The following is a 12,727-nucleotide window of genomic DNA, read 5'->3' on the forward strand; positions in this document are numbered from 1 at the left end:
TTCGCTTAAACCCATACACAGCCTGCTGTTCAGAGACACCGTTTATGTTTGCTGCCTTTCACTGGACACAGCTTACTTTCAAAGGCTATGCTTGATCTATCGAGCGCTCTAAGGTTGACCACGGTTATACAAGAGAGAGGTATTCAAGTGGAGGGAAGGATCAGATGATCTGCTGTGTGTTAGAAGGGCGAGAAGACCGAACGGAGCCGACCTGCTGTCAAAAACAAGTGTGGCCCAAAAAAAAAAGGAAGCCGTCAAGGCCAGGTGGAAATATGGGATAACAAAACCACATAGCCTACAGCAAGGCAACAAGGACCCTCAGATGATACGTTCCAATGCATTGGTTTTCATACGTCTGTTTTAAAGAGTAATGCATTTGCCCAAGTTCTTGGGTTAAAGCAATGCGTCACTTTCACTGTTTTCTAATGAAAGCACTTGAGAAGAAAGGCCACGTTTTTACATATCTTCAAGTGAATTTGAATGGCGCTTGCCTGCGCGGCCGCCACTATGCTAAGGTGTTGTGGGTGGTTGCTTGGACATTGCTATGTGGTTGCTAAGGTGTTCTGAGTGGTTGGTTACAGGCTCAAGTCAAAAGAGTCTGCCCTCAACTCTCTGATATTCTGATCCTCAGATCCTTTCTTCAATGCAAGTCTATGGGATTTTTTTGCCCACTTTATCTTTGACTAGGTAAAGTAAGTTACATCTATTTTGCTCTTCCAAAAGTTACATCATGATTTGAGGAACCAATCTCTGTAGCATCAGTGTTGTTGTTATCTAAAACTACTACAAATCGCTTTCAATTATTGCAATTAAGTTGAAATAAAAAGACTAAAATGACTAAAATGAAAAAAGCTGAAAATATACAAATAAAAGCCCATTCAAAATATTAATAAAATCTATAATAATACACAAACATTACTAAAATAAACATAGCACAAAAGGTGTGAGCAAGTTGATTATATCCAGGGGTGTCAAACTCAGTTCCTGGAAGGCCGCAGCCCTGCATAGTTTAGTTCCAACTCTGCTCCAACACACATACCATGTAGTTTTCAAATAAGCCTTAATGACTTGATTAGCTGGATCAGGTGTGTTTAATTAGGGTTGCATCTAAACTGTGCAGGGCTGTGGCCCTCCAGGAACTGAGTTTGACAACCCTGATTATATCAATTATATAAAACTGAACTAAAGGTACAAAATAATAAAGTTTCCTGTATAATTTGCATCATTAGCTGAGAGACAATTTTTCATATGTAAGTAGGGATGTGTACCGAGAACCGGTATTTTTTGGGACCGGTATGTAATTGGGTCAATAACGGACTACTGGTAAGCTTCAGAACAAACGATACTTATCGATACTTGCGTTGTTTTATCTTCGTATACTTCAATGTTAATGATGAATTAGAAGCTGCTGCTTGTCATTTTTCTTCACTGAACGATGTGGCCGTCGTTTGCTCGACGTGTGTGTGATATCCACGCGCATTAGTGATGTTACGTTCGTGAACGAATCGTTCTTTTTGAACGAATCTTTTAGGTGAACGAATCATTCTCGTTCACGTAATCCATTGACTGAGACTCATATTTCTCGTTCACTGAAATTCCTCCCTCCACCGCAGCGCGCCGCTATTGCGCGCATGCGTAGCTCTGGACCGTTTCATCTGTCAAAGAATGACTAAACCTCGAGCCAATAGCCTTCGAGTATGATACGAGGACGGAGCATGTGATTTGTTGAATCTAGTGAACGAATACGCCCTTCATTGAGTTGCTTTGAGTTTGAAAGAGTCAAATGAACTGTTACATACATACATCTCGTCTCATTATTACGTTCGTCGTTCGAACAACTGGTTCTTTGTTTTATTTTTTTATATTATTGTTTTATTTTTTTTATTATTTTTTTATTTATCATTTTGTTTTATTTATTTATATTATTGTTGTTTTATGTTTGAACAGTTACATACTTTTAAATAAAAAAATATTTAATTATGTTAGTCATGTCATGCACTTTTGTTTGTTTAAAAACTGTGAAACATAAAAAAATATGGCAGTATTGATTATTTGCGTCACGTCATCCCATCTCATTTGCGTCACGTGACTCACGTCAGCAAATAGCATTTCAGCTCGGGTTTAGAAGGGGCATGTAATTGGTTGGATCGAACGAACGAACGAATATAATAGCATCATTGACCGAGATGGCTCTGTTTTGAGTCTGAACGAGAGAGAGATCTCCCGTTCGTGAACGAATTGAACGAACTGGTAGCTATACCCAGTTCGTTGACCGGGTAGGTCGGCCATTCTGTCAATCTAGTTCATCAATCAGCAGAAAGCGGATGCAAAGCACAGGTATCCGTACTGTGCACGCTTGTTTATATTCATATTTTACATACAGAATAACTCCTCGTTTAACATAATCTCAGATTTGAACGTGTAAATCTCTGCCTAAACAATTAAATGTTAACTAGCCTAGTATGCAAACAAATAAAAAAACACTTGTGCATTGGTCATCCGAAAAGAGTGTAATTTAAAAGATAAAAAGAGTAATGACTTTGATTACTTATTTAGACTTATTTTATTCATTTAATGAGAAGGGCACACTTTTTAATGAAGCCAAATCGGTTTTTATTTTGTAACAAGTAAATACGTTAGTTGAACGGCACATGCTGACGTATTTGTGTAATATGGAAAAATGGTCACTGAACGAATTAGTGAACGAATCTGAACGAATTATTTTGGTGAACGAACGAAAAATGAACGAGTCTCTGGAAAGAACGAAAATTTCCACCACTAACGCGCATGTGCGGTATGTGTTTGCGTGCAATCAATCATGGCGGCAAGAGTGAAAAGTTCGAAAGTGTGAGCTCGCGTTACAAAACTAAGCCACACCAGTGTCAGATGCAATATATGCAGTAGTTTAATAGTGAACAAAGGAGGCAACACCAGTAATATAGTGAAATATTTACTAACAAAACACACCATCAACCTCAAGCAATGCGCTGTATTTACTATGTCTCCCAGCTCCAGCTCCAACTGCAACTCACGAGACACATTCACATCAAATGTTGACTCAGCGGCAGAGTTACACTCATGAGACACTGCACTTATTCGCATTCAGAAAAGTACATTATTTGCGTGTGCTTTAGTTTAAAGCCTTGCCGGTTAAACATTTCATTCGCGCGCTGCTCTGACATCCGCTTATTCAGAGCGCGTGCACCTGAAGCGTGCGCAAGTTACACTAAAGACCGGTCAAACAGCACCTGATAACTTGGTGATTGTCTGATTGTGCTAATACGGTCAAAAACACACAAGGTTTACATATAAACGGTTATGTCTAAAGTGAAAGTAAACAGAGAGAAACAGATGCATGCAGCTCTTAAAGGATATTTTGAAGAATGTGGGTAACCAAACATTTGCTGGTCCCCCACTGACTTTGATAGAAAAAAATATGGAAGTCAGTGGGGACCAGCAAATGTTTGGTTACCAACATTCTTCAAAATATCTTCTTTTGTTTGGTTTTCAAACAAGTGGTTTGAAAACCACTCTGGGCCAGCTGGGTGTCGACTTGCTGCTGCTTCCATCCTCTGCCCCCAATTGCCGCTCCGCTGGGAGAGGAGAGTGCCTGTTGTGCGCAAATCTATAATACATAGCCGCCTATATTATATATTATATATTGTGTATTTTTAATTTTTTTTTGCTGCTTTGTACATTGGTTATTGGCTATTTCCTGTTATTTTGTTTCATTACCTGTGTCCTGTCCTGTTACTGTCCTTCTGTTGCACTGTGGAGCTTCTGTCACTATAACAAATTCCTTGTATGTGTAAACATACTTGGCCAATAAAGCTCATTCTGATTCTGATTCTGATTCTTTTTGTGTTCAGAATAAAAAAATCATACATTCTTCAAAATAATTATGTTTAACAGAAGAAAGAAAGAAAAAAGAAACTTCAGGTTTAACACAACTTGAGAGTGAGTGGATGATCATTTTTATTTATGGGTGAACGATTCCTTTAAATGTTAATAAAATAAAACACAAAGAGAAAAATAACTCCCTGCTCCTGACTGAAGAATTTAATACAGTTGCTAAAGTTCAGCAGTAATAAAATAACTTTTCACATCATATAATTTTGCACCAAATAGTATCGATAACAGTACGATGTCGGTATCGATAAAATGTAAATGATACCCATCCCTATATGTAAGCAAAGTGGACATTATAACTGAAATATGGTCATAACTAAAAAAGGAATCAGAATCGAATCAGCACAAATCAAAAGCTTATGAATCAGAATTAAATCCAGTCTGCAAATTGAAAAAGGTCATATTTCCATTATAAAAGCATCTGATTTAAGAAATGCTTGAAATCAGCTTAAAGCAGTGGTTTTCAAACCTGTCCTGCAAGCACCCCTGCCCTGCACATTTTGTGTGTCTCCCTTATCAGACAATTCAGGTCTTGCAGTCTCTACTAACGAGCTGATGAGTTGAATCAGGTATGTCTGATAAGGGAGACATACAAAATGTGCAGGGCAGGGGTGCTTGCAGGACAGGTTTGAAAACCACTGGCTTAGAGGATGTGGTGTTACTGTTAAATAAAGCAGAATTTTGATTTGTTTTCTGAGAGTTTATGAATGACGTCACGCTCTGATGAGTCTAGAAGCGAAGTCTATAATCACACTTCATTCAAATATCCAGCACTGAAGGCCTCAGAACCCAGTAATACATCAGCAGTACATTTCTGTCATCATGCGTTTCAAAAATGTCAGTTTTTAAATATTAACTGCCATTCTTCTAAGTCCATTCTCCCTTTTAGTCAGTATACTCCCTTTAACAGTTAACTGTTTTGTTTAGCTCATTCATTTTTTCCAGCAGCCTTCTTCATTGATCTTTTCCCCTCTTCACTTCCAGAAACCTTTCATTTATCCCCCTTCCCTTCAATAATTCATCACTGATGGAGTTCGGTCTGACCTGATGGTGGTCTGTCAGAGCTGTCCTCCACTCTGGGCCAGCTGGGTGTCGACTTGCTGCTGCTTCCATCCTCTGCCCCCAATTGCCGCTCCGCTGGGAGAGGAGAGTGCCTGTTGTGCGCAAATCTATAATGGAAACAAACACGCATATGCTGTCAATCGCTTGCATCATTTTGCGGTCGATGCCACAGCCATCTTGTCATAAATAACGCTGTGTGAAAGCTTGAACAGATAAAGCGGTGAAATGACTGGGTGATTAAGGGATGGACGGTTAAGAGCTTAAAATAAACCAAAGACAAAGAGGAGGTAGACAGTAAGAGGAGGTGTTTTGTAGAGCCTCACCCCTCTGGCATGGACTTCTGCTTCCAGTGAGCAGAGCTGCCTGAGCCCGTGTCACTGGAGCAGGAGAGGTTACTGGGGGAACTGCGGTTGTGCGGCGAGCGGCCCAACATGAGAGAGGAGGTCAGGGCATAGTTCTCAGAACCTGGAGACATCCTGAGAGAGGTAGAGAAAGAGCGATACACACAAATACAGATAAACACAAGAGACAAAAAAAATGAAGGGGAAGTACAACTTAATGAGAGCTCCACTACATACAGGCAGCCATTGAACGCACCTTTTAGAGTCCAGAGGTCGGCCGTCACTGGACACGCTGCGGGGGATGGCGGCAGCTCTTTCGGGCCGCTCAGCAGAGAGGGTCTTGCCCATGCTGGCCCCGAGGCTGACGGCACGATTCGGGGTTCCACTGTGACTCTGAGGTGAGGCGGTAAGGGACTGCTGTGGGCTGGATGAGGTGCGCTGCCATTTGTTGTTATTGCTCCGGAAAGGAAACTTGTATTCAAATGAGCCGCTCTCATTGCTGCCCTTGTATTCAACGACTGGCATGCGGTGCAGTTCTGAACATCCCCTGCAAGACGAATTAGGCAGTTAGTGGCAATGAAGAGCATTTGACAACTTGACAATACGTCACGACTCATTTGACTTACTCTTAATGGTGAAATCAGCCATTTACACTTGTGTTCAAAAGTTTGGAATTGATCAGATTTTTTTTGGTAAATTTATTTGTACTTACCTAAGAAAGTGATGGGTAATACAAGGTAACTACATGAGTTACGGTTAGGTTTAGGGGTACTGCAGGTTCAGGGTTAGTGCTTAGTTGTTGTTAATAATAAGTATATATTATGTACGTGTGGAACAGGACTGTAAAATAAAGTGCTACCTTTAAAAAAAAAAAAAAAAAAAAAATTAAAATAAAAGAAGTCTCTTATGATCACCAAGGTTGCATGTATTTGGTCAAAAATACAGTCAAAACAATAATATTGCAATATATTAGTATAATTCTCAAATAATTGTTTTCTATTTTACTATATCTTAAAATGTAATTATTCCTGTGATGGAAAAGCTGAATTTTCACATGCCACATGATCCTTCAGGAATCATTCTAATATGCTGACTTGGGGCTAAATTAAAAAATGCTAAAAACAGCTGCTTGATATTTTTGTGCAGGATGGATGAAAATAAAGTGCAAAAGAACAGTATTTATTTAAAAGCTATTTATTATTATTTACTCAAATGTTACTGAACCAACTATTCTAGCTAACTAAAATAAACAACATTCTCTCTGAAAGGCTTATAAACCTCTAGGCTCTTTTAAAATTTCTCAACTTAAAGGGGTCATATGATGCAATTTCATGTTTTCCTTTCTCTTTGGAGTGTTACAAGCTGATTGTGCATAAATAAGATCCCTGAAGTTACAAAGACTAAAGTCTCAAAACAAAAGAGATAATCTTCAAAGTTAAGACTCTGCCACACCCCCCTAAAACGGCTCGTTCAAACATGCCCCCACATCTTGACGTCAAGATGTGGAAATATTTGCATACTGCAGCCCAAACGTTCACGCAAAGAAAGAAGGCGTGGTTTCAGTAACCGCAGTAGTGTTGATACAGCCGTGTCAGGGAGACGCTGTGTGTTTCTAGGTGAAAGCAAAAGCACTTTATTTGGCCTTCTGGAAGTAGATGCATTTAGGAATCATTAAGATTACTTACAACAGAACAGCAACACATTTTATTGTTTAAATAAACACGTTTCGTGAACCTAGGAGAGGAGGTAATTATGACTTTCCTATGACAATCTGTTCGGGCAATCACAATGCACTGTGCCAGTTGGCCAATCAGAGCAGACTGCACTTGTCGGAAGGAGGGACTTTGTAGAAATCGTAGCGTTTGAGAGAGGCGGGGCATAGAGGACTTACAATAATGTACACTATTTGAAAAATAGTGTTTTTTGAACAATAAAACATGTCAACATATTCTGTTACACCAAATACACAAAATAATGATCTTTAAAAAAGCATCATATGACCCCTTTAAAAGTGACAAATGAAACTGTAAAAATTATGGCGCATAACAACCAAGTACTGAATCCTAACCAACTTGGAATAAATACACACAGGCCACAAATATGTGCCTGTACATAGATCTTTTATTTCAAGAAATAATAAATTGGGTGTCAAACATCACCTATGCAGGCTCATACTGTACCCTTTTTTGTGGCTCAATCCAGTTTTAAACCCAGAGGACATATAGAGCAGTGTCAGTTTTTAGTTTAGACAAAAATATAAACTGTCAAAAATGGAAAGGGAAGGTTTTTAAAAGATAATAATAATGCACCACCAAACTGTAAAAAAGAACACTGTGAACGCAAATAAAAATCCGGTGGGTCTAATGATTTGTAGTTTAGACCCTGATCATTATAACCTTTAAGTTGGCACGGTGCCTGCAGGCAAGCCTAGACTGGGAAGGCGGATCTCATCTATTTTGGTTTGCATGTGTGGGCACAAAGGTGCAATGTTTTGTATTGTTGTCTTATTACAAAACTTGGAATGAGTGGTTTACTTTCTATCTGACAAAAATAATTACTGCCTATTATTTACCTGAATTCACTCAAGAAATAATTAATCAAAACATTAACTGATACTCAGACCTACCTGCGAGGTGTGGCATCCTCGTGGGGTGGTATGATGACAACTTTCACAGTTACGGAGGTGCGGAGCAGGTCTATCATTTGCTCGTGTGAAAGTGTTGCCACAGCCACCTTGCAAATTTCAACCAACCGGCTGCCTTGTCTCAGCCCCGCTTGCCAGGCATAGCCATACGGCTCCACCTCTGCCACGATGCCTTCGTAGTTAACATGAAAACCAAGTTGGCCCAGGCCATTCCTCCGCAAGGTCATCTCAGAGGTCTCACAACCTTTAGTGAGGTGCTGAGAGAAAAGAACAAAATAAAAGATTGACATTATTTGTCTGACTTTTTTCTGGATTCTAAAGCAATTTTATGCAATTTAGAAACTTTAGAAAACTAGAGATTTACTTCATTAGAGATAGAAGAGCTTGTCAAAAATGGGCAGAGTGTATACAGAAAGCTCTGCTAACACGTTTCATGACTGTGATTGAGATCATGAGCATTCAATTCGCAGAGTACTAGTTACCATAGCAACCGCTCCTGCACTTGAAGAGTGACATAATGGGCAGGGGGCCAAATCAGGAGTACATTCAAGCCACTGCACAGTTATGCAAAGGCTCTCATATTCACCATTATTTCACACAATGAGTCATACACAACAGCCACAAAAAACAAATACTTTGAGCTTGTGCGAAAAGCTTGATTGTTATAATCCCACTTGGGTATAAACCGAAGATAATTAAGAACCAATAAACAAGATCTCAGGTCTGTCTGCTGGTTGTGTGACAATGAAAACTTTCAGGGAAAAAATCCTTCATTTTAAAAATAAAATAATCTGTCATGATTAGGGGTGGGTGATATAGCGATCCATGTAACAACAGGGGTTCAACCGTAATTTTACAAAGCCAAGAGAATACTTTTTGCGCAAAGAAAACAAAAATAACGATCTTATTCTACAATTTCGTCTCTACTGTTTCTCTTGTGGAAAATGTGGAATAAAATTGTTATTTTTGTTTACTTCCGACAATGAACAGAGGTCTTACGAGTTTGGAACGACATCAGGGTGAGTAATTAATTAAATAAATTAATTTTTTGGTGAACTAACCCTTTAACATCTGTATGTGTCAAAATGCCGTCTTTTCAAGTATCCTTGTAAACAATGAAAGCAAACAGCTGAGAAAGAAAACACACGTGTAACAGCATATTGGATCCGAGTAGCTCTTAAAGTGACAGCAGTCTAATATTCCTGCTGTCTGTCATTCACGGTAATCAAACAACAAAAGAGAAAATCTCTCACTGCTCGACTAAATCAATTTTGTAATTTTAAGAAGAAAAAATATATATTTACACAGTGAACAATATGCAGTGTTTTATACATTTGATTGCTTTATACAATGTATGTAGCATTTCTTACTCATTTGTTCTACTGTTTTTTGCCCAATTATTTGTGATTAGTTTGTTATTCTTATTTAATTGCTGTCTGTTTACTTGTCTTTATTTATTTTGCTTTTTTAGGCTAGTATTAGTTTTTTGTGATATTGACACTGGACAAAAAAAAAATCTAAAATTTCTATGGTATCAAAACTATTTTGTGATTTATATCATTACCGTGAAAAAAAATTACTCGTATCATGAGTCATATTGCAAAATTTTGGTCATATCGCCCACCCCTAGTCACGATACTGTCATGCAACTCCAAACTTGCCTCTAAACGTTTGATAACCTCACGGAAGTCTTCTGTGTTGTTATTAATGGAGCGCAGGGAGATGTTTTCTCCACGTTCATAGTAGATCTTCATGGAAGCAGGGCTCCCCAGCGTCCAACCAATGACATCTCGGACAGCGCAGTTGAAGACAACAGCCTTGACTTCTGGGTCCACCAGCACTAGAAAGTCATTTGAAATGGCCAGTAGGCCCTCCAGTTCTCCTCCGGCTCCATGGTCCTCGGCGTAAACAGGCCAGGTGATGGACCCTGGGCTACGTAGCTCTGCGCCAGAATATGGCCGGGTCTTCTCTTTACGCTTGTGGGCCAAAGAAATAAAAGGAAATTTGCCTGAAGGATCGATAGGTGTGCTTGTTACGTGCCGTTCAGCCAGGTCCCTCAAGTACTCCTGTCGCGTCCTAGTGGCCATGGCGCGGAACTTCTCTGACTTGTGGGCTGCATTTTCAGCGTTGATTACCTTGGCTAGCAGGAAATCTCGAAAAACTGTGGATTTTGGGAACGTTGCATCCTCGGGAATAGGTGGTCCAAAGGCAGGTACATCTCGTGAGCGAGCCACTGCCACACTGTGAATGAGGGAGTGGAGATAATGGAGAGGAAACGAGAGAAGATATGAAACAATGAGACAAATTACTCATCACATGCTCAAGATAATTGTTAAACCATCCTCAGACTTCCCTGAAGGCCCTCATGTTTATGCATGAACGAAAGACAATGTGGCTGCTATGAAAATGATGAAACCAAGAGTCAAAGTGTGAAGTGAGGACATCAAATACTTTGCCAAATGGGAATAGGAGGAAATTATCAAAACAAAATGGATGGCTATTATAATGTTGACTACTTCACATAGTGCTAGGAAACTCAGACAGACCCCTCATGTTCTACAGAAGAACCTTTTGAATTCAATTCCATCGCCAAAAACCTTCACATTTTTCTTTTCTATCTCACTTGCTTCATCTCTCCCCTGCTTTTTCCTTTCATAAAGCCTCTGGAATGGACATCTAAAGCTTCCTGCTCTGTCTGGTATGCCTGGAACTCATACGCAACTAGCCAGGCATAGCAGTAATGAGGCTGGACCGAAGAGAGCCACTACCTCGATCTTACAGTGATACTGAAGGAGGAAGACAAAGAACAGTGAGGCCCAGAAGTTGGTGGTAGAGAGAGGGGGGCCAAAGAAAGTACTGCTGTGTTTCATCTGTAAAAACAATGAGGGGAAACATGTACGTGTGTTGTAGAAAAATGAGCTTGCAAATTCATCATAACATAAACTTCTCTCCCACAGTCCCAGCAGCTTGCTGAAGTACGGACTGAGACGAATAACTTGTTGATATCTAATTCAGTAATATTGTTTCTCTTTCTTTGCCTACAGGGATAAATAACACAGACTTGGTGAAGACTGAGGCTGGTTACCAGAAGGTTGCTGGCCTGATTTCCACAAGATGTGAGCCATAAAATAATGTTGTACCAAAGCACCATGGTAATTAATGATGATATATGATTATGATCATGGTATTTTCCTTGATAACCCCTGGTGCTTTGAAACAATATAATTGTATTACAGTGAAACACAGAAAAAACATCATGATACTTTTTTTGTAACTGCTTATTTTAAAGCTCTCTGATTTAACAAACATTTAAATAACTTTTATTTAACGCATGTTATTGCCAAGCGGTGAGTAAAGAGTTGTTAGTGTAAGCAAATGTAAGTGTCAAACTGCTGCAAGTGTTAATGGGATGCGTGTTTCCCATAACTGACAGAGTCCTCTTGGTGACAGTGACACTTGGTATCATTTTAAACACATTTTCACGTCTCATCTGTTTTTAAGCATGGTACCTTAATGCACTTCAAAGAACAGGATGGCTTTACCATGCTTCATTTCCAAAAAAACAAGGTATGACCACAACTTACCATAGTAGTAAAACCTACAAAACATTATTTTTTGCAATTGCTCTATTATTTTAAATCTCTAATTATATTGTTTTCTGTTTAAGCATAAAGCAGTCCAAACACCCACAACTGTGCTTCACCAATGACATACAAAAACCAAACTCTGTATGAGAGTGCGGACAATAACAGTCATCAACTTGTTTCAAAAGCCAGAATAGAGCAGTGCACATTCCATCCAAACATAATCCACTTCTAGGCATTGAGCGGTTATTCAGTGACTAACTGCAAGCGGGCTGACTTTATTGTTGCAGCCGACCCCCTTGGCTTAGGTGGAGAGGCAAACTGGTTTACATATCTGAAGTATAAATACAAAGCGTGTGGGTTGGTGGAGCATCCACTGCCCACAGCAAGGAACCAAAAAACCTCCACACAAGCAAATAACACCCTGACCCACTCAGAAATACACAGGTGTACAAGTATCGCATACACAGAGCAGAGTTACTGTCAGCTTGTTTAAAGAACAAACCCAATCTGATACACTAATTTCCGGTATAACATTCAAGGTTTCTGTGTAAATCCGCTTGTTAAGTCTGACGTCATGGTCACCGCTTCCGGGTCCAAACGCTCTATCAGATGCCATAGGAAAACAACAAAAGGTATAACAAATATTAGGGATGCACCGATACCACTTTCTCCAGTACTCGCCCGATACCGATACTTTTATTTTTGGTACTTGCCGATACCGAGTACCGATACTGATATTTTCATTGCATTTCTACATTTTTATAAATATTGGGTACAGAAACCAAAAGAGTATGTATAATGTTAATTGGTTAACTTCATTTATCAAATAAATAGTCAAACCAAAATTTATTCAAACACCTTTAAAATTTCTCACATTATCACGGTTTATTTGCTATAGTTTAGAAAATGGTAATAAAATATGACAAGAACTCAGAGTAAAACTGTGTCTGAACAAATTCAGCTTGATAATGTCAGATAACTTTGATAGAAAGGTACATAATGGATTACAATCAACCAAAAATTATTCAGACAGCTGTTAGTATGACAATATTTACACAACTATCAATACTCTGTCGGGCCACCCTTAGTCTCCTGGGCATGCTGTAAACCAGGTTCATGCAAACCTGAGCTTCAGTTTTTTTCAGACTCTTTTTTGTCCCAAATTTGTATCAATTTTACTGGTA

The 12,727-nt window shown here is 39.2% G+C and overlaps 1 protein-coding gene across 1 annotated transcript in view; it reads right to left on the reverse strand.

Moving 5' to 3' along the window:
* Window positions 1-12,727, reverse strand: part of LOC306844365 (signal-induced proliferation-associated 1-like protein 1) — a 100,225-nt gene that overhangs the window by 12,398 nt on the left and 75,100 nt on the right. The window contains exons 8-12 of the mRNA XM_079376448.1: window positions 9,618-10,197; window positions 7,939-8,213; window positions 5,569-5,859; window positions 5,295-5,447; window positions 4,954-5,078 (exon numbers count right to left, since the gene is read on the reverse strand). Of these exons, the coding sequence (XP_079232574.1) occupies window positions 4,954-5,078; window positions 5,295-5,447; window positions 5,569-5,859; window positions 7,939-8,213; window positions 9,618-10,197 (1,424 nt within the window). The remainder of the gene's footprint in view (window positions 1-4,953; window positions 5,079-5,294; window positions 5,448-5,568; window positions 5,860-7,938; window positions 8,214-9,617; window positions 10,198-12,727) is intronic.

This window comes from Barbus barbus (genome assembly GCF_936440315.1).
Source record: "Barbus barbus genome assembly, chromosome: 24".
NCBI classification, from domain to species: Eukaryota; Metazoa; Chordata; class Actinopteri; order Cypriniformes; family Cyprinidae; genus Barbus; species Barbus barbus.